This window comes from Pelobates fuscus, chromosome 6 (genome assembly GCF_036172605.1).
Source record: "Pelobates fuscus isolate aPelFus1 chromosome 6, aPelFus1.pri, whole genome shotgun sequence".
In the NCBI taxonomy this organism is placed as follows: Eukaryota; Metazoa; Chordata; class Amphibia; order Anura; family Pelobatidae; genus Pelobates; species Pelobates fuscus.
The window spans coordinates 261558155-261579649 of NC_086322.1; the positions used below are offsets into that span (position 1 = coordinate 261558155).

Consider the following 21495-nt stretch of genomic DNA (forward strand, 5'->3'; position numbering starts at 1 on the left):
CAATCCAATTGTATGAGGTACGATAGTAGAAACAGGGCATTCTAGGCTCCGGGGGCGGTACGCAATGACGTGAGACATCACACGTGCTAGAGGTGGGTGTGTCCGGAACGGAGATGAAGAGAACGGCCGTGGAGACAAGTTAACCACGCTGCCGCGCTAATATTGTCCGGCTGGGTGTTGGGGAATCTTGGAGGATTGGAGAGCTAGTGTGGCAATACAATGGCGCTTGATGCGCATATTGACAAGCGCTGATGGGTGTTGACGGAGTGGAGATCCGCTGAGCGGAGAGCTTTCTTATACTTAAAACAGAAGGGGTTTCCTTTCGGACAAGTGAGGAGAGGAAAAAAAAAAAAAAAGGAGAAAACCCTCAGAAATCTTTAAAGAGCTACAAGAAAAAGTGTGAGTACCACTGAATATACTGCAACATATCAATATATCAATACATCTGCATATAAATATAGGCTTGAGATAAAGTCTGCATATATGGCAAGAGGTGATTGGTAATAATCGAAATTCAAAGTTTTCTATCTGCTTGACTGTTCAATTGCTGAAAAAACCAGTTGGAAAGAATCTTTTTTTTTTTTTTTTTTTTTCAAAGCAACATTTAAGGCATATGATCAAACTAACCAATCTAAACACTCAAAACAAAAGTGATATTGGTTAACAATAAGGTAGATTATTCAATTAGAAGTCCCTATGAAGTAGTTGTTAAGAAACAAAATGGCAACTAGAAAAACCACTTTGGAAAAGAAAAAAGAAACTAAATGAGTTCATCAAACAGAAAAGAGGCTGCCTGGCTTTTTCACAACTCCCATTAAAGATGTGCAGGGACAGAAAATTGAATGCACGACACACCCGGCTAATACCTCTAATATTAACTTGGAAATTCCAATTGTCCAAATGCCATTACAACCGCAAGTAACTGCTTTAATCAGCATACAAGATCAACTTAAAGAATTGTTGGAACTACAACTCAATACATTAAAACAAGATATGCTTGTAAGCTTTAATGACATTAAACAAGACATTAAAAATGTTGCAGTACCAGTGGTAGAAGTAGAAAAAAAACTCGAAATGTTTGGGACTCAAATAAAAACAATCAAGATAAAAATGCAGTCTTTAAGAAACAAAGCTGACAATCTTGGGAAAAAAAATAGCAGCTTTGGAAGATAGATCAAGAAAAATTAATATAAGAATCAGAGGAGTTTCTGAAGAAATTGCTAATGAAAAATTAAAAAGAATACCTAAGTAATTTATTTAAAGAGGTTCTTCCTGAAATGCCTATAGTTGACTACGAAATAGAAAATTTCCATCGAATTCCCAAACCTAATACAATTGCTTCACATCTTCCAAGAGACGTGATAGTGAGCTTTTGCTCACTACCAGTGAGAGACAATTTAATGAAAGCCAGCCACACAAAACCCCGAACAAACCTTATTTACAAAGATATAATTTTTTTGCAAGATCTATCCTATTTTACTAGGACTTGGAGAAAATCCTTCTCGACTGTGACAGACTTTTTAAGGAAAAACGACATCAGATTTCAATGAGGCCTTCCGGCATCTTTAAAGTTCATCTGGAAACAAGAAAATAATTTTTTTTCGGACGTAAATGAAGCAAAAAGCTGGTTAACCAGTATTAAAGAAGAAAGATAAAAAGACTGTTGCGACAGAAGACATTTTTTTTTGTTTTGTTTATTTATGGGTAAAGGGACCTTTTAATTTAGACACAATTAAGTAGTGAGTTTGATTTGAAATCTTCACTTGTAAAACTTCACTTGCATAGCTTATAAGCTTACACCAATATAGAAAACAAACACAAGAGTAATTTGCTGGGAAAATAATTTATTAAAGGTATACAAATAATAAAGGAAGGGAGGTGTGAAAAGGAAAACACACATATAGACATCAATACAAATGCGACCTATAATTAAGAATGATAGTTCAATAAACACTATTTGCACATAGTTAAAATTAAATAAACTCACATTCTAGTAATAGATAATAAGACTGAATACACTTGTAACTGAAATTATGGTAAATATTGATGAAATTTGTCTGCATCTTGGTTGAAATATGTATAACAAATATTTTAAGAAGAAATACGTTTATAAAAGGAAAAAAGTGGGGTATAATGCGTTCAAAAGAATAATTTTTTTTTTTACTTTTTTTAATTTTTTTTACTTTTTTTTCTTCTCGGGGTAAAATCTTAAATAGCATCATTTCATTCCGGACATACCTACTTAGTGTCTGGTTTAAAGACACAGTAAAGACTGATCTTCTAAATGAAAATGTACAGTCTTTGTGCTAAGAAGGGAAGATTTCCTCCAACGATTTTAAATTTATGTTTTTTGTGTTACTATGTGTATGTTTTTGCAGCAATGGGGAAAGATATTAGAGATTATGGGGTGGAGAAGGATGCAAAGATGTTTAGAGAAATAATATGATAAAAATGCTCACACTCAATGTTCAAGGTATGAATACTATAGCAAAAAGAGCTCTACTATATAAATATTTAAGTGAAAAACAATTACATTTAATGTGTCTACAAGAAACCCATTGGAGGCAATCAGATAAACAAAATTGGGGAGGAAAAATATTTCCGCTTATAATCCATGCCTCTAATAAAGATTAAAAAAGATTAAAAAAAAATGTGGAGTAACTATAGTATTTGGAGAAAAAAATCAAAGTTGAAATTATTCATCAAGTACAAGATGTTAAAGGCAGATTTTTGATTATTATATGTAAAATTGATTCCATACATTTTACATTATGTAATATATATCTTCCAAATTACTCACCAGCTTCTTATTTAAAAACCATACTAGAAAAAGTAGACGAAATTAAAGTGGGAAAGTTAATATTAGCAGGTGACTTCAATGCTATATTAGATCCACAGATAGACAAAAAAATTAATGAAAGGAAATAATTTAAATCAAATGGTGATAAAACAAGCCAAAGCTTTAAGGAAGATTAAAGATGAATACAACTTGTTTGACATTTGGAGAATTTATAACCCTAATGAGAGAGACTATACGCATATTTCCAAAGTTCATTTTTCGTATTCAAGATTAGATATGATTTGGGTGGATCCAAGTATTATTGATACGATTAAAAAAACAAAAATTAATGAAATCGTATGGACGGATCATAATGGTGTGCTGTGTGAAATAGGTCTTTGTATAACCAAAAGAGAAACATATACTTGGCGCTTAAGTGATAACTTGCTTTGTTCTGAAATAAATAAAACCTATATAGAAAATAATATAAAAAATTATTTCAAAGAAAATATTTCAGAAAATACTGATCCATCTATTTCGTGGTGCGCCTTTAAGGCTGTAATAAGGGGCCATTTTATCAAATTACAAAGTCAAGTTGATAAAAATATTACTCTATCTTACTTACATACTGAATTAAGAAATATGACTTATATTAATAAACAATCTCCATCCCCTGAAATTTATGAAAAAATATCAGTATTAAAAGAAAACATAAAGCAAAAATTAATAGAAAGAACTGTCAAAAACATGGACAGATTAAAACTTAAATATTACTCTAAAGGCAATAGAGCCGATAAAATGCTGTCCCAAAAACTTAGAAAACAAAAAGGACAAAACAAAGTGGAAAAATTAATACACAATGGAAAAACAGCAATAACTCCTAGAGAAATAGGAAAACACTTCAATGAATTCTATAGTAATTTATACAACATACCTCAAACTACTACAGATGATGATATTGAAAAATACTTGGAAAGTATAAATAAGTTTCAACTAACAATAACTGATAATGAATTATTAAATAAGACCATAACTATAGATGAGATTATGAGAGTTATATATGAGCTAGAAATATCAAAAACACCAGGCCCTGATGGGTTTAGCAATTTATTTTATAAAACATTTAAAGATTTATTATGTCCTCATTTGACTAATGCTTTCAACACAGCTGCAAATAGAGGAGTTTTCCAGCAGAGATGTTGAAAGCTAATATTTTGCCAATCTTAAAAAATTATAAAAACCCTACTGATGTTAAAAATTATCGACCAATATCTTTAATAGACGTAGATACTAAGTTATATGCTTCAGTTTTGGCTGCTAGAATAAAGAAACTTCTTCCATCAATTATTCATAGAGATCAAATAGAATATGTTCCAGGTAGAAATTCTTATACAAGTACGAGAAGAATTATAAACGTCTTAGATGATGCAAACAGAAATGGGATTCCAGTTCTGACTCTGTCGATTGATGCTGAAAAAGCATTTGACAGAGTCAGCTGGAAATACCTAGAAGCTGTTTTATCACACTATGGATTCGAAGGCTGGATTAAGAAAACCATTATGGCTCTCTATGTAAACCCAGTTGCATGTACTATAGGACCTAATATTATTGCCCCATGGTTTCAACTTAAAAATGGGACTCGGCAAGGATGCCCACTTTCACCATTACTTTATTTATTGTCTATTGAACCATTGGCTGAAAATATTAGAAACAACAACAAGATTAAAGGCTATAACATAATGGATGAAGCTCAAAAGATCAGCTTATATGCTGACAATATTCTAATCACTGTGACTAATCCCAAGAGTTCATTGGAACATATTATGCAGGAAATTGATCGGTACAGTCACATATCAAATTACAAATTAAACGTAAATAAATCCTTGATTTTAGATATTAATCTCGATAAAAAAACGCAACAAGAGATTAAAAACAGTTATGACTTTACTTGGGTTAAAGACAGTATGGATTACTTAGGAATTAAAATCACTAGAGAGGTAAATAAGATTATGGAGATAAACTTTTTACAACTATTATTAAAACTCAATAAATGGTTAAAAGATCGTAGAAACTTAGAAATCACTTTTTGGGGACGAATAAATGTGATCAATTCATATGTAATACCAAAATGGAACTATATGTTCCAAATGCTACCTCTCCATATTCCGATTCATTGGCTTGAATTAATACAAAAAAGTTTTACTCAATATATCTGGAAAGGTAAGAAGCCAAGATTAAAGCAGTCAATATTAGCACAAAAACTAAATAAGGGCGGACTCGCTTATCCATTAATAATAAACAACTTTAAAGCAGTCACAATCTTACATATTTATAGAATGCAAGTAGAAGAAAATAAAAATTAAGGATGGTATAAGATGGAAATGAGGGCAGGGGAAGTTTCTAGTTTGGATTGCTTAAAGGACCACTCTAGTGCCAGGAAAACATACTCGTTTTCCTGGCACTAGAGTGCCCTGAGGGTGCCCCCACCCTCAGGGACCCCCTCCCGCCCGGCTCTGGAAAGGGGAAAAGGGTTAAAACTTACCTTTTTCCAGCGGTGGGCGGAGAGCTCTCCTACTCTGATCCTCCTCTTCTCCTCCCCGTCGGCTGAATGCGCACGCGCGGCACGAGCTGCGCGCGCATTCAGCCGGTCACATAGGAAAGCATTCATAATGCTTTCCTATGGACTCTTCCGTGCTCTCACTGTGATTTTCACAGTGAGAATCACGCAAGCGCCTCTAGCGGCTGTCAGTGAGACAGCCACTAGAGGAAATAGGGGAAGGCTTAACCCATTTACAAACATAGCAGTTTCTCTGAAACTGCTATGTTTATGAAAAAATTGGTTAATCCTAGAAGGACCTGGCACCCAGACCACTTCAGTAAGCTGTCCTTTAATTTGGAATATAGACAAAACCTCTAAAAAAGATTATCCTAATGTTATTTTGACTCAGCTATTAAACAATTGGTCTAAAATAAAGAAAGCATTAAATATTGAAAAAAAAGTTCCGAGTTGTTTGGAATTAAATACTGTGGAAAATCAAGTAGAAGATTTAAACCTCAATAACTGGAAAAAATTAGGGATATTACGATTAAAACATTTATTGACAGAAGGAACAATCAAAACTTTTGCTCTAATAACATGTGCATATAACCTTCCATCTAAGGAGTTGTTTAATTTTTTAAGACTTAAAAGCTACATGACTACACATTTAATTACATCAAAATCTAATTTGAGCAATCTGATTGATTTACTATTTACTTCAAAAAAAATTAATAAACCACTTTCTAAAGCCTTAATATTGAGCAAAGCAAGTGTCAAGGATATAAATCCAACAGCTTTATTTGCATGGAAAAAATATTTAAATATCGATATCAATATGAAACAATGGGGTTCTTCAATGATGGACGTCATGAAGAATATACATTCATTAAACTTGCTAGAAACACACTTTAAAGTCCTAAACAGATGGTACTTGGTACTGGATAAATTAAATAAAATATATCCCTCAACTAATCCGGTTTGCTGGAGATGTAGATAGGTAAGAGGTAATTTTAGACATATCTGGTGGGATTGTTATAAATTAAGAAATCTTTGGTTGTCAACACAAAAGTTTATATCTAAAAATCTAAAACTCGAGTTGAAAATTTCCCCAGAGGTCGTTTTGCTACATTTAAATTGGCCACCTATGGCATATGAATTAAAAGCAATTCTCAAACATCTTTTTTTAGCTGTTAAAATAGTTGTGGCGAGATGGTGGAAAAAATATTTAGAGGTCCCTTGGAAGAAAGTAAAAAAACAACTCGAGTTTCAGATAAAAATGGAGTTGATGTTGAGTAAACAAAAATTAAGTAAAAAAGTATCTGTTTGGATGAAATGTTTAGAACTGATTAACACAGAAAATATTAGATAAGTAAATCTCTATTAATTGGAAGTAATACCAACCAACTGTGTATACCTTGAACATTGAAAATATATAAGCCATATCTAAAGCTCCTCCTATCCTACTTAAGGAGAATTTTCAAAATTTCCTATTTTGCTGCAATGTTTTGTCTTGTGTTATATTGAAAATTGGTATAATATATGTACTATTAGTTACGTAATGTTAAATCCTATATTTTAAAGAGGCCTTCATTTTATACGTAAAATTAATATGAATTGAATATTGACTGTAGAAGTACAAATTACTAATAGACGTATTGCAATTCGTTAAATGTCTAAAACAATTGAAAGGGAAAAAAAAATAAAGATTTTAAAAAATAAAAAAAAAGAAACAGGGCATTCTAGAGAAGTGTTGTCTTCTAGATGTGTGATAACCTCTGTAGGCTCTAGTGACGTAGGCTGTAGTAAAATAGCTGTAACTGGGTTCTGAGAATCTAGATTTGCAGGCTCAGTTGGACAATCTAAAGTGGACTGTGGCTGACCAAGGTTTACTGGCAGCTCTTTTGTCAATCCACTTGTATGAGGTTCGATAGTAGAAACAGGGCATTCTAGAGAAGGAACAGAGGGGTTGAGGGCCCTGCTCAATGAGCTTACATGCTAGAGGAAGTGGGGTAAAATGACACAAAAGGTAAGGATAGTATTAGACTAGTGACAGTTGCAGAAGAGGAATCAGTCGTGAGCTATTAACAGTTTAAGTGATATGCTTTTATGAAGAATTGTACAATTTATAGTGACACTATCCGATCATGTATGTTACATACATTACATTCTAGTTACAGTAATTCCAGTAAATAGTTTGTTTTGTACCAGAAAGAGCATTGACATCTTTCTCTATCTGTGGGTCTTCTCTCATTGGTTTCCTGTGTACACAGACAGCCAGTGAGAGAGCCAAGGTATTGGCTTACTGAAGTTGTATTTGGATTACCTTATAGAAGTCAGTCATTATGTGTCTCATTAAACACTTATGTAACGGATCGCCTGGCACCCCGACTTGGTACCTCCGTTAATGGATGCTCCTAGTGCTTCCTGAGGACTCCAAGCACTCTGGCAGACACCACAATCACCGAATCCGAGAAACCTTTTAAATTCTCCCAAGCATATGAATGCTGTAGACCATTGAATAGGAACCATACGAATAGGCTTGTACTCCTAGCAGTCAACTGGAACAGCATGCAATCAATCCTTCCCCCAATAATGAGACGACACATCACTTTGAGGGTAAAACAGGAACTCTGGACTGGCTCATCCAGCCTGGCTTTTATTTCCAACTCACACATACAGGCCACACCCAAGGGGAGGCATAAAAGAACCAATTACATAGATGTTACCTCCCACACATCCCCTCCCCTTAGTGTGACACATAATCCCATTATGCATACAGTGTAAAATATACTTTTACACAACTTTCCTAACTTTAAAACCATACATCACATTCACATAAAAATACATATCCACAATCAATCCATTCAGGGGAACAACATATTAAAAAATGGCATGGATCAGACCAGGGGTTCAAAAGTTACTAAAAGTATCTTTTAAAACCCCTAGCTTTCCAGGTTTACAGGGCCTTCTCTGTGCTGGAGAAGTAATTCAATTATCTCCCATCACAGAGACAGACTCCATTAAGCACATGGGGACACAAAGACAGTAAAACACTTTAAAATACATAAATTCACCTTTTACACATAACACACAGACATTTCACCTATCCCCAGATAGCTGGGATCTGCGCGCACAAAACTACCGAATAGCGCGCAGATCCTACTCACACAGTACAATTGCCATGGAGCTAAAGTCTTTCCCATAGTCTTTCATTATATGAATAGGCTCCATGGTATAGCTATCTGGGGTATCACATTCCCATAAGGTCTGGTCCATAGTCCAAAGGCAAGAGGCGGGCAAGCAGCCCCCTCCAAGGACACGTGGCGAGTTCGGTTTCGCCACACTTCTCCCCTTTACCCCCCAGACTAACAGGGTATCTGACCTCCTGCCGGTCAGTGCCCTGGTTAGTCCAGCAACCCACCCATGAATCACAAACAGCAGTACCTCCCACCCACAATAACTGGTTACTACACCTGGGTAGAGGAGAACTTTGTCCAGGTCCAGGTGCCTCACCACGGCTGTGTGGGGGACTGGTAGTCTGCCTTGGTGGGTTGCTGAGTGGGCAGAGACCAGCGGTACTCTGCCCTGGTGCCAGCGCTACCACTGAAGTAGCCTGATTGGAGCCTGGTTGTGGGAGGGGGAGACCGACCGTCTCCCCTCTGGGTACACAGCTCTGCTGCTGGAGACAGACTGTCTCCCCTTTGGCTAAACAGCCCTGTCGTGGGGGGGCAGGACTGACCATCCCTACCCCCTGTGCTGGAAGTGCAGAGACCACTGTCCCATCTGCACAGGTGTGGGGCTTACAGTCTCCCCCTGGTACATTAAGCTGCCGCTGGGGAGAGGTGGTAACCAGCTCCTCTCCCATTAGAACACTCTGCCGCTGGGGAATGGAGACTGGGCTCTCTATTCCCTGTACATTAATGATCCGCCGCTGGGGAGACATGGTAACAATCTCCTCTCCCATACATACTTCACGTCTCTGCGGAGGGAGACCGACTGTCTCTCCTCCCAGCACAGAGTCCTGCTGAGGGGGAAAGGGGGCTGGGCTCTCCATTCCCTGCTGGATACTCTGCCGCTGGGGAATGGAGACTGGGCTCCCAATTCCCAACAAATCACACTGCCGCTGGGGAGGGAGGACGGCCCCTTCAGCTCCCTGTAACTTGGGCGCAGAGACCACGGTCCCATCTGCGCTGGTGTGGGGCTTACTGTCTCCCCTTGGTGTGCTAAGCTGCCGCTGGGGAGAGGGGGTAACAAACTCCTCTCCCTTACACACTTTCAGCCGCTGGGGAGCAGGGCTGACCCTCTGTACTCCCTGTAGGCAGGGCGCAGAGACCACGGTCCCATCTGCGCTGGTTAAGGGCTTACTGTCTCCCCTTGGTGAGCTGTGCTGCCGCTGGGGAGAGGGAATAACAAACTCCTCTCCCTTACACACCTTCAACCGCTGGGGAGAGGGGATAACAGGCTCCTCTCCCTGCACCGTAGACTGCCGCTGGGGAGCAAGAACGGCACCTTCAGCTCCCTGTAACGCACACTGCCGCTGGGGATCTGGGCCGACTGCCCAGCATCCCTGTAGGGCCGGTAGAGAGACCGCAGTCCCATCTCCACCTGCCATCTGTGGGTCTTCCCAGGACCAATCCGTGAGGCCCCTCAACATTTGTGAGTAAGGGCCACCTGCTTCCCCACCTGGCAACTCTGGCTGCTGCTGGGGATCTGGGCCGGCTGCCCAGCATCCCGGTGGAGAGACCTTGGTCCCATCTCTACCTGCCTGTTGTGGTTCCTCACAGGACCAGTCTATGAGGACCCCCACTTCGGGTTCCTCCCGCCGCCTCAGGGAAAGACGGCTAACCTCCTCGGATGCAGCCTCTACTCGGCTGCTGTAACGCTCGTGCTGCTGAGCATACTTCCTCTCTTTCGCCAACCGGAATTCTCGGTCCAGCCTTCTGTTTCGCTCGGCCATGACCTGGTTCCAGATCACCCGGCGTGTCTCCATGGGTATATCATCCCCATACTCGGCCACTCGCTGCCTCACCTCGGCCAGCCAATCATCTCCAGAGCCAGAACCTTCCATACTAGTCTGCTCGCAGGGGCGCTGCACGAGTGCTAGCGTTGCCCTCAATTTGTAAATCCAAACAGTGTCTCTGAGCTGCTTTACCTCGCACTAGGACGCCATCCCACCGCTTGCCACCAATGTAACGGATCGCCTGGCACCCCGACTTGGTACCTCCGTTAATGGATGCTCCTAGTGCTTCCTGAGGACTCCAAGCACTCTGGCAGACACCACAATCACCGAATCCGAGAAACCTTTTAAATTCTCCCAAGCATATGAATGCTGTAGACCATTGAATAGGAACCATACGAATAGGCTTGTACTCCTAGCAGTCAACTGGAACAGCATGCAATCAATCCTTCCCCCAATAATGAGACGACACATCACTTTGAGGGTAAAACAGGAACTCTGGACTGGCTCATCCAGCCTGGCTTTTATTTCCAACTCACACATACAGGCCACACCCAAGGGGAGGCATAAAAGAACCAATTACATAGATGTTTCCTCCCACACATCCCCTCCCCTTAGTGTGACACATAATCCCATTATGCATACAGTGTAAAATATACTTTTACACAACTTTCCTAACTTTAAAACCATACATCACATTCACATAAAAAGACATATCCACAATCAATCCATTCAGGGGAACAACATATTAAAAAATGGCATGGATCAGACCAGGGGTTCAAAAGTTACTAAAAGTATCTTTTAAAACCCCTAGCTTTCCAGGTTTACAGGGCCTTCTCTGTGCTGGAGAAGTAATTCAATTATCTCCCATCACAGAGACAGACTCCATTAAGCACATGGGGACACAAAGACAGTAAAACACTTTAAAATACATAAATTCACCTTTTACACATAACACACAGACATTTCACCTATCCCCAGATAGCTGGGATCTGCGCGCACAAAACTACCGAATAGCGCGCAGATCCTACTCACACAGTACAATTGCCATGGAGCTAAAGTCTTTCCCATAGTCTTTCATTATATGAATAGGCTCCATGGTATAGCTATCTGGGGTATCACATTCCCATAAGGTCTGGTCCATAGTCCAAAGGCAAGAGGCGGGCAAGCAGCCCCCTCCAAGGACACGTGGCGAGTTCGGTTTCGCCACAACTTACCTAGGTGGCCAAGCATATGTCATTAGTTTGTTGGTTTCCCTTGGAGTCACCCGAATATAGTATGGTACATGGGGAATCTTCTCCTCTTTTCGATATCTGACATAGTTATTATAATGTCTAAAGCTTTTGAAGAAAAACACACAAAAAACAAAAAGTCAAGCTAATTCTTCCAGCACCCAGTGGAGAGGCTTAAATCTCAATTTGTAAAAAAAAACATCAACAATAGAAAAAAAAAAAAAGATCTCTCCCCTTTGATTAATGTGATTACACAGTATTTACCTTTCATCAAGCACAGCAAATTTAGATGTAACAGAAGGGAAAAGGTAAAGTATCTTTGTGCTTTTTTAACAACATTTTAGACTTTCTTCTACAAACCCTTCATTCTGTTCCCGTGGCTCCAATCTCTTCCCTTTCTCAGGATCAGGAGAGATTTCCAGATTAGGTGATATCTGGGGGAGTGTCTGGGGCTCTGCTTTAAGATGTAGCCTGTTTAGGAAAGAAAGAGTGATTATTGGCGTTTCATATTTCACACATTTGATGTTATATTTCTGATATAACTGAGTGTGTTTAGGAAATGATAGAAGAAGCCATTATATATTATAGGTTATTATTTGGGTCATATTGTAATTGTTAAATATTCCAATTTGAGATTTGTGATGTTGGCTCAGAAAGAGCATTGACATCTTTCTCTATCTGTGGTTCTTCTCTCATTGGTTTACTGAGGACACTGAAGGTTTATTTGGATAACATTATAGGATTATGGTCGGCCATTCTGTGTCTCAGAATACACTTACCTAGGTGGCCGAGCATATGTCATTAGTTGGTTAGTTTCTCTTGGAGTCACCCGAATATAGTATGGTACATCGGGAATCTTTTCCTCTTTTCCATATTTGACATAGTTATTATAATGTCTAAAGATTTTGAAGAAAAACACACAAAAAACAAAAAGGTCATTAATAAAATTGATGTTATATTTCTGGAATAACAAAGTGTGTTTAGGAGATGATACAAGAAGCCATTAGATATTATGCATTGCTATTTGGGTTGTATTGTAATAATTAAATAATTCAATTTGATGTGTAAAACCTTTGACACATCTGGACTAATTTCATCCTGCATTTCATCCCAGGATGGTGCTGTCTATTCGCGGTCTCACACAAATATGTATTCCTGACTCTATAGTTCTAATACCACTATTTAGTGCCTCAGCCCCCCTGTCAGGAAAGTAAAAGGGTTAAAACTCACCTTTTTCCAGCGCCAGCTCCTCACGTCTGGCTCCATCCCTAAACTGCCTCCTTGGTTGACAAACAGAATTGATGATCTCAGCCAATCCAATGTTTTACCTTTAGAAAGCATTGGATTGACTGAGTTAGTCAATTTTAATGATCCCAGCCAAGAAGGCATGCTTGGGGCGGAGGCAACGCTGCCCTGGCCAATCATAAATTGATGCATCTTGAAGAGGAATGTTCAGTGTCTTCTTGCAAAGCGTGGAGAGGCTGAGTGTCAGTACTGCACACTCTGCAGCAGTGCCACAGGAAGCAACTATAGTGGCTGTCTGAGTGACTGCAACTGTATGTGTCCCTAGGGAGCAATGTAAACACATTTTTTTACATTAAAAAACATTCAGGGACAGACTATAGACACCAGAACCACTGCATTAAGCTGTAGTTGGTCTGGTGTCTATAGTGTCCCTTTAATTCCAATATATTTTACTTGTTTTTTTACACCTCTGTATATCATGCCTGCTTGTTTTATTTCAAATTTCATCACTACAAATGAGCTAGGATGCACACATTCATGGATTTTTTTTTTTATCTTATCTGTTTAGAAAAATAACTAAAAAGTGTAACTCAAATTCAATTTTAAGCATTTTACCTCTTAGATTACTACCATTCATTTAAAGATAACATTATTAAATCTACAGGAAAGCTCTGTTATAAACAATAAAACATAGAGAAATGAAAACCTCTAGGGGCCAGAAGACTGGGAAGGAAAAAATCGAACCCGACTTCCGTGCCTCAAGAGAGACGGTCACCTAGACTGGGTGATAGGGCATAACCCTGGAATTAAGTAACATGAAAGAGAGAGAAAACCCAGAAGGGTGTCTTACAAGAAGACAGCCAAACGGGTAGGGGCCCAGTCCAATCTTAAGGTGAACGTAGCAAAAAAAACAAAAAAACTTTATTAAAGTCTATTAAAAACTGGGTCAGGATAGTAATGGACAGAGTCCTGTAAGGAGAGAGATAATCGCATGGAGAAACGGCTTACAATAAGCCAATACACCTAAAAAAGCCCCTTACTAATAAGTCGAGGCGGTATACTAAGCCATGCAAAAATCAGGGAACAGAAAAGCAGTAGGGGAGAGACAGGGAAAGGAGGGAGGAAAGAAAGGTATATTCTCCCACACTGATCCCTTACTCACTGTGCTAGCCCTTACTCTCCTAGATAACACCTTCGTGGGTGTTCTAATCTAGACTAAGTCCATACACCTAAAGCCCCAGATTTGAATCACTAGACGAACATAAGTGCAAAGTGCTGAAGTGCTCAGGAAAGTGAAACCAGACTGAACCCGACGCGCGTTTCGGCGTAACCGTACGCCGTCATCAGGGGTATCTGAAGGGAGGCTGTCCCCGCGGTTTATTTTATACCGGTACCTCATTAGGTCCACCTGGGTAGCTACCAATCCGTGTGCTCGGAGCAATTGGCCGTCTCACGAGTGGGGCCAAGGGGGCGTGGCATAACGTGCCGCAAGCCCGGCCCCTATTACCACGTGATAAACGGCCGAGAAAAAACGAGCGCACACAGATCGGGAGAGGGGGATTAACCCTTAGAGTGCCCAATTAACTCCCACTGGTAATGTAAATAAAGGACCTTTAGTTCACTTGGGTATATATTGTGTAAATAAGGAGCCAAATATTAATTCATAGTTGTAGCTCATATGTGCGTATCGGTTTAGCCGATTTGGTAAAAACCTGGCAACATAAAAACAGGTACTGTATTATCACTTATGATGTATCTATGAATTAATGAATAGGTTTCCTCCTAAATTAATTTACATATACAAGTGAGTGGTCTTGAATTTAGGGTCATAGCAGGGGGTATGATAGGGCACTCAATTAAAGGGGGTAAGGTAAACCACAAGCCATCAGTACATGATGGGAATATAAACCAGGGGTAGCCAAAAAATTTGAAAATTAGAAATAATAAAGAATTATATACATATATACAAGCTTATTCTTAAGATATCATTGTTTATCAGAATACGGTAGTACATAAGATAAATGGGGAGTAGGAGAAACCCTCATTCAGCCCCATAGGTGAACGTGTTTTTAAGTGATAGATCCAGAATGCTTCTCTTTGTCTAAGTCTTAAGTCCCAATTTCCTTTCCTAGGGGGTTGTGTTATATGCTCAAGACCCATAAATCGAATACCCGCTGAGGAGTGGTTATGATGTTGGTGTAGGTGTCTCGAGACAGGCGTCTCCAGATGTCGCCTGACGGAGTTCACGTGTTCGCGTATCCTAAGTCTAAAATGACGAAACGTCTTGCCCACATATTTTAGACTACAGGAGCAAGTCAGCAAATAAATTACTCCTTTTGTGTGGCAGTTGTGTGGCATCTGTCCATTACTATCCTGACCCAGTTTTTAATAGACTTTAATAAAGTGTTTTTGTTTTTTTGCTACGTTCACCTTAAGATTGGACTGGGCCCCTACCCATTTGGCTGTCTTCTTGTAAGACACCCTTCTGGGTTTTCTCTCTCTTTCATGTTAAACAATAAAACATGTCTGTTCTGTAAAATGGTGCAAACTTCGTACTGGGGCAAAGTCACCGATACGATGTGCCTGATGGTTAGTGACTGCCCCTCTTTTAGTGCTTTAACCCCTTAGCGACCGAGGACGGTTCAGGACCGTCATTGGCATTTTTGCATTGCCGACCGCTGACGGTCCTGAACCGTCCTAACGGTCTTAGTTACTTACCCGATCGCCGTCGTTCCCCCGGCGGCGATCGCCGTTGCTCCCGGTGTGAGGAGACTGCCTGCAGCCCAGACAATCTCCCCACGGCGGATTAGGAGCCCTCAACAGAGCGATCACATGGTCACAATAGGTGTCCATGTGTCTGCCTGCAGGGGGACTGTCTGTGCTGACAGGCAGTCTCACTGCTAGTGTAAAATCATAAAAAAAAAAAAAAACAAGTTAAAGTTAATAAAAAAAATAATAATTATTATATATATGTATATATGATATATAGACATATATTATATCTATATAATATATGTCTATATATCATATATATAATGTCATGCTAAGTGTGTTTTTATATTAATATGTACATATATTAATATAAAAATACACTTATAATTAAATTACACACGTATACATATAATATATATAATAACTAGTGTAGTGTGTGTAGGTTGTGCAGCGTGTGTGTGAAGGACCCAGAGTGTGTATTGGAGATCTAGTGAGAGTGTGTGTGTGTGTGTGTGTGTGTGTGTGTAGAGGATTCAGAGTGTATATAGAGATCTAGTCTGTGTATACCTGTAGATGATCCAGAGTTGGGTAAGGAATCTAGTATTTGTTTGGCTGCTGTGTGTATGTGTGAGGTGTGCAGTGTGTGTGTGAAGGGTGTGGGGTGTAGTGTGCATTTGTGAGAAGTATAGTGTGCATATGGGGGTGCAGTATGTGTGTGTGAGGGTGCTGTGTGTCTGAGGGATATGTGTTTGTGTGTGTGTGTGTGTGTGTGTGTGAGAGGGTGATGTGTGTGAGGGGTGCTGTGTGTGTGAGGTGTGCTGTTTGTGTGAGGTGTGCAGTGTGTGAGGGTGCTGTGTGTGTGAGTGAGGTTGCTGTGTGTGTTAGGATGCTGTGTGAGGGTGATGTGTGTGTGTTGGGGTGCTGTGTGAGGGTGGTGTGTGTGTGAGGGTGCTATGTGCTTGGTTGTTTGTGAGGAGTATAGTGTGTGTGTGTGGGTGCAGTATGTGTTTGTGAGGGTGCTGTGTGTGTGAGGGATATGTGTTTGTGTGTGAGGGTGCTGTGTGTGACTGTGAGGGGTGCTGTGTGTGAGGCGTGCTGTTTGTGTGAGGTGTGCAGTGTGTGTAAGGTGTGCTGTTTGTGTGAGGTGTGCAATGTGTGTGTGTGTGTGAGGGTGCTGTGTGTGTTAGGATGCTGTGTGACAGTGATGTGTGTGTGTTAGGGTGCTGTGTGAGGGTTCTGTGTGTGTGAGTGAGGGTGCTGTGTGTGTTAGGGTGATGTGTGTGTTTGGGTGCTGTGAGAGGGTGATATGTGTGAGGGTGATGTGTGTGTATGTGTTACGGTGATATGTGTGTGTGTGTGTTAGGGTGCTGTGTGAGGGTGATGTGTGCAGGAGACGGGGGCTGGCCACCTAAACAGTGATTTTAAAACTATAGTGTCAGGAATATGTGTTTGTATTCCTGACACTAATGTGTTCCTTTAATAATGCATTCATATAGCAATAAATATGTTTAGAAATCAGTCTGTGTAAATAAGATACATAAATTATTAGTAGTATGTTACCTAATATTTCTCAGAACAGCCACGGCCCTGGCCTCACCTCACACACTCACACCCTTAACATTAAAGAATTCCTGTTTCAAATGTTGGGAGTTATGTATTACACCTAAATTTAGTAATTGCTCGTTTAGTTTCACCCACTTTGCAATGTTCATATTTAATTGGTTGTTTTTTATAGTTATGAGATATCTGCACACGACTGGTACTCAATCTAATAGATCTTTCCTCACGTGTATACAGCACAATAATTTACCTATTTTTTTGGAATGATTCCCATTTTTATTGTTTTTGGTCAATAGCTGTCTTTGTCTTGGTGATGCAATGCCCGCTTAATTGTTCTTTCTCCTTGTACATTATTATATTATATTCTACTATGTTATGTTGAAGAAAAAAATGAATATTATTTGAAAAAAAATAATTTTAGGATTTTTTTTTTATAACTTTTTTTTTATTACTAAAACAGATAAAAAAAAAAAGGCATTTATATTTTTGGTTGATCCATGTATTTATTGATAGAATTATATGGCATTAATTTATCTTCCAACATTTTTTATTATTTACTAATAAGATAATTTTTTAAACCAATTTTTTTTGGGGGGGGGGGGATGTGGGGGGGAGGGGGAGGAGTATTGTTAATGCTGTGTCTTATTTTGCTTCTGAAATTATGGAGAAGATGGGAGAGGGAGGTTAGAATAAACTGAACTACTACTATACCATTCCAGCAAAGCCAGTGAATGCAAAATGCAATAGTCAATCCCATTTACGTTACGTCCATCCCTGGGATGGAGTGTTTGTTTCACTCTGCAGTATCCAGTTACATTCTAACACAGGATTTACAGAACCCAGGAGAGCCAGAGATCTGACAACATAGTAACAGCGGAGGAAGCAGGTGACAGAGGCGGGGACACGGTGAGGGGCTGCTTCCCTGGGTGGCGAGGCCTTTCTCCCGGACATGCAGGATGGACGGGCGGTATCACCGGGCCGCCCGGGATGGATTCTTGGATCTATTGAAGGAGGCGACCAGACGGGAGTTAAACTCGCCAGACGAAGATGGCATGACCCCTACACTGTGGGCGGCTTATCATGGACATCTCGGGGCACTGAGGGTCATCGTCAGCCGGGGGTGAGTTCTGTCTGCTGGAATACACTGATACATTGGAACACACTTTGACGACCATGGACACAGATATCACCCTTTAATTCTACTTTTATTTTATTTTAGTTTATTTTTTTATAGTGTAACTGTATACTTTAAGGGGGATGGGGGGGGGGGGGGGGGAGGGGGAGATGGAAGGGGTGACTGATTTAAAAAAAAAAAAAATACAACTTTATATCAAAAAGTACATTATTTTATCTATGGTATACATGTTTACACACTAATTAGGGATTGGTATATTTATGGTAGACCTGATACTTCACGAGCTAGATTTTAGTTTGGCAAAATAATACGATTTTTATCTTGTATTGTGTTCTGTTCCCTTGTACATAATTTTATCTTCATTAATTGTTCATTTTTATTATTTGATTTATGTGGTTAAGACTTTTGTTTATGACAGGTAGATTGTTTCAAGGAGAAATGATCATTGCTATCACAGTTTATAAATTCTAATTTGCAGAAGTTGCAGTATATTGACAAGTGAATAGAACTAAGGCAATCTGTCAGGTATATTCACTAAACAAAGCACTGGCATATAGCATTTGAAGCAGGGGCGTGGAAACCTCAGGGTTCTGGTGCAAGAATCTGTTAAGGAACCCCTCATCACTCCCCCCCCCCTTCCAAACATGATTTTTACTTTACATTTTTTTTTTACAAATGACACATTAAATCAACCATATCACAGAATTTGACAGCAATAAAACCCACAGTAATGAGCAGAGTGCATCACAGAGCTCTATAGCAATAATACTCACAATGCTCACAATGCTTTTGTGGTGGTGTTCTGTAATGCATTGATGCACGCTAATTACTGTGAGTTTTACTGTTGGGTCAAATGTGTGGGATTGTGGAAAGTCCGTGGTTGTGTGATTTGTGTGTGGAGGAATGTGATTTACGTATTTACGCACATTGCCACACACTCACAAACACTTATAAACACCCTCAGTCAATTCTCAGTCCAGCCTTCTCTTCTGTGGTCTTGTAATACGCACTTCAACTGTCTCCCCCTGGACCTCGTGTCTTAAAAGGGTTAGAGTTGCAATGGTAGGCAATGGTAGGCAATATATTTAATAAAAAAAATTCCGTGGTTCCAAAGGAGCCTGTTTCCATCACTTGCATGGCAGCACCTGCCTGTATGACCCCAGAGGGGTTCCAACCCTGGTGGCCTGGTGGTGAGTAGCACGCTCTCCATAGTAATCACTGTTTTGTGTTTCCGCCACTCAGTGTTGAATCAGAGCGCAAGCAGGGAACCGAACTCCAGAGACGCAATGGAGAGACAAAAGCTAGTGGTACAGAGTGTGCGATTCACCACTGGAACAACACGGAATATTTTGTATTAAATATATTGCCTACCATTGCAACTCTAACCCTTTTAAGACACATATATTTGAAACATAAAATACACTGGGTAAATAGAGAAGAATTTGATTGAAGAAACCAAAGAAAAAAGTTACCTGCGCACTCTCCTTAATCCCTATGTATATTTAAACAAATGGAGGTCATTTAGTTACTGCTATGGCCACTGGAGGGGATGCCCGCCTGCCAACGTCAAGGCAGACCCCCTAGACAGGTGCTACATAAATGAATGTATTACATGTCATTCAAGACATAGGGATTAAGGAGAGAGCGCAGGTAACTTTTTTCTTTGGTTTTTAATATACGCATTAGCTGATGTGTACTGTAGTCGTTGCTGCTGCCCAGGAATGATGGGAGTGAGCGCAGGATTTTTCTTTTTGTATAAGAATTTGATTGAACTGACTGCGCATATGTGATAGCTCTGAGCTGGCGTGGGGAGAGTAGGAGTGGGAGGGGATTTATGAATTAAAAAAAAAAAAAAAAAGTTACCGGCAATGAAAGAAGATGGTAAGAGGCAGAGGGAGCACATGAAGTGATAAAGGGGAGAGCAAAGCTTTGCGGCTGAAAGGCAGAATCTTGTTACGTTTGTCACCTATGCACTGTGTGGTCTGACGACAGACGTAAATTTTTCACAGAATTCCAGGCTGTCACATGTGCAGGGGGTGTAAAAAAATAAAATAAAAAAACAGCACAAAAGTCCAGATTTCTCTGTATGTGCAGTGTTTCACATAGAATTGCAGCACATATAGATTCTCACCACCATGACCACTTGAAATCACTGGAAGAGAAGGAATAAAAAATCTTATTAATGGCCCCCTCCCAGAAAGTGTTAGCCTTGAGCAGAACCCTTCTCTCCCAAGGGCCGCAGCGTCTTCTTCCTGATAAATGCCTTTCATATGATACTGTTTATCATGGCGATTGAGTTATTATGGAATTATTCTTGTGAAAGCAGAAGAAGGATTGTTTTAATAATTTTAATATGCTTAGCGCTTAAACACTATTTGCTTAGTGCCGTTGACTTAATTCCCACTCATAGTAGTCTGATAATAGCTTTTGTTATACTGCTAGATTCATATTTCAGTAGTTTGATTCACAAACTATCATTTGTAGTAATCATATATATGGGGAGCATACGGGGCTCCACACTCTGGATTATGGGGCACTAATAATTGCCACTACCAAAGCCCTATTAATAAAATAATGTAACATAAACATGCATTGTTTTGTGAGAATTCTTAGCTGCCTGACTACTGACTTGCACTTAGTTTCACATATGTCTGTGCAACAAATCAAATTAGCTTCACATAGACCTTTGCATGGTTTGAGGTGTGCCAATCCGAATTTTATACCGGCATCATTGTGCCCAGATTGTACAGAAACAGGGCAGGTTCAATTTGTGCCAACAATTTTATACAAGCATGAGATTGCATTTCCAAGATTTGTGATCATATTTTCAAGTTATGTATTTACTATGACAATACTAATTTATTGTCCAATTGTGTAATATAAAAATACTAACTAAACACTTTACACTTTATACTTAGATTTCTTAAACACACAAAAGCAGTTCGATACATTTGATGAATTATATGTACTTATTGTTTGAATGCATGTCTACAGTGTGTGAATACATAAAAGAAACATTTTTTTCTTTATAAATAATAATATTGAAATCTGTATCTGTATGTGTCTGTTTTTAAGTATGTGCATGTGGTGTATAGATTGCCGATGTTGTATGCAATGTGTAATAGCTGCATGCTTGTGAATGGTAGGGATAGTGTGTGAATTGTTAGTATTTTGTGTATGGTTTAGACCAAGGGTACCCAATTAATTTTTCCAGTGAAACCCTTTGACATAGTCTACCAACATCATAGAACCTCCGCCCCCCCCCCCCCCCCAAAAAAAAAAATGTTGCGCTGTAGCACAAACCTTTTAATTAGCAGAGTGTAATGTTTTCTTTTT

The 21495-nt window shown here is 39.5% G+C and overlaps 1 protein-coding gene across 4 annotated transcripts in view; it reads left to right on the forward strand.

Moving 5' to 3' along the window:
- USH1G (USH1 protein network component sans) overlaps positions 1-21495 on the forward strand; it is a 784266-nt gene that overhangs the window by 710766 nt on the left and 52005 nt on the right. For 2 of the 4 annotated variants that reach the window (XM_063459052.1, XM_063459054.1), the window contains exon 1: positions 17774-18144. The exons of 1 other annotated variant lie outside the window; for it this stretch is intronic. In XM_063459052.1, the coding sequence (XP_063315122.1) occupies positions 17981-18144 (164 nt within the window). In that variant the 5' untranslated portion in view covers positions 17774-17980. Of the gene's footprint in view, positions 1-17773; positions 18145-21495 lie in introns of those variants that run through there. One more of the 4 variants, XM_063459053.1, reaches the window with a different exon arrangement.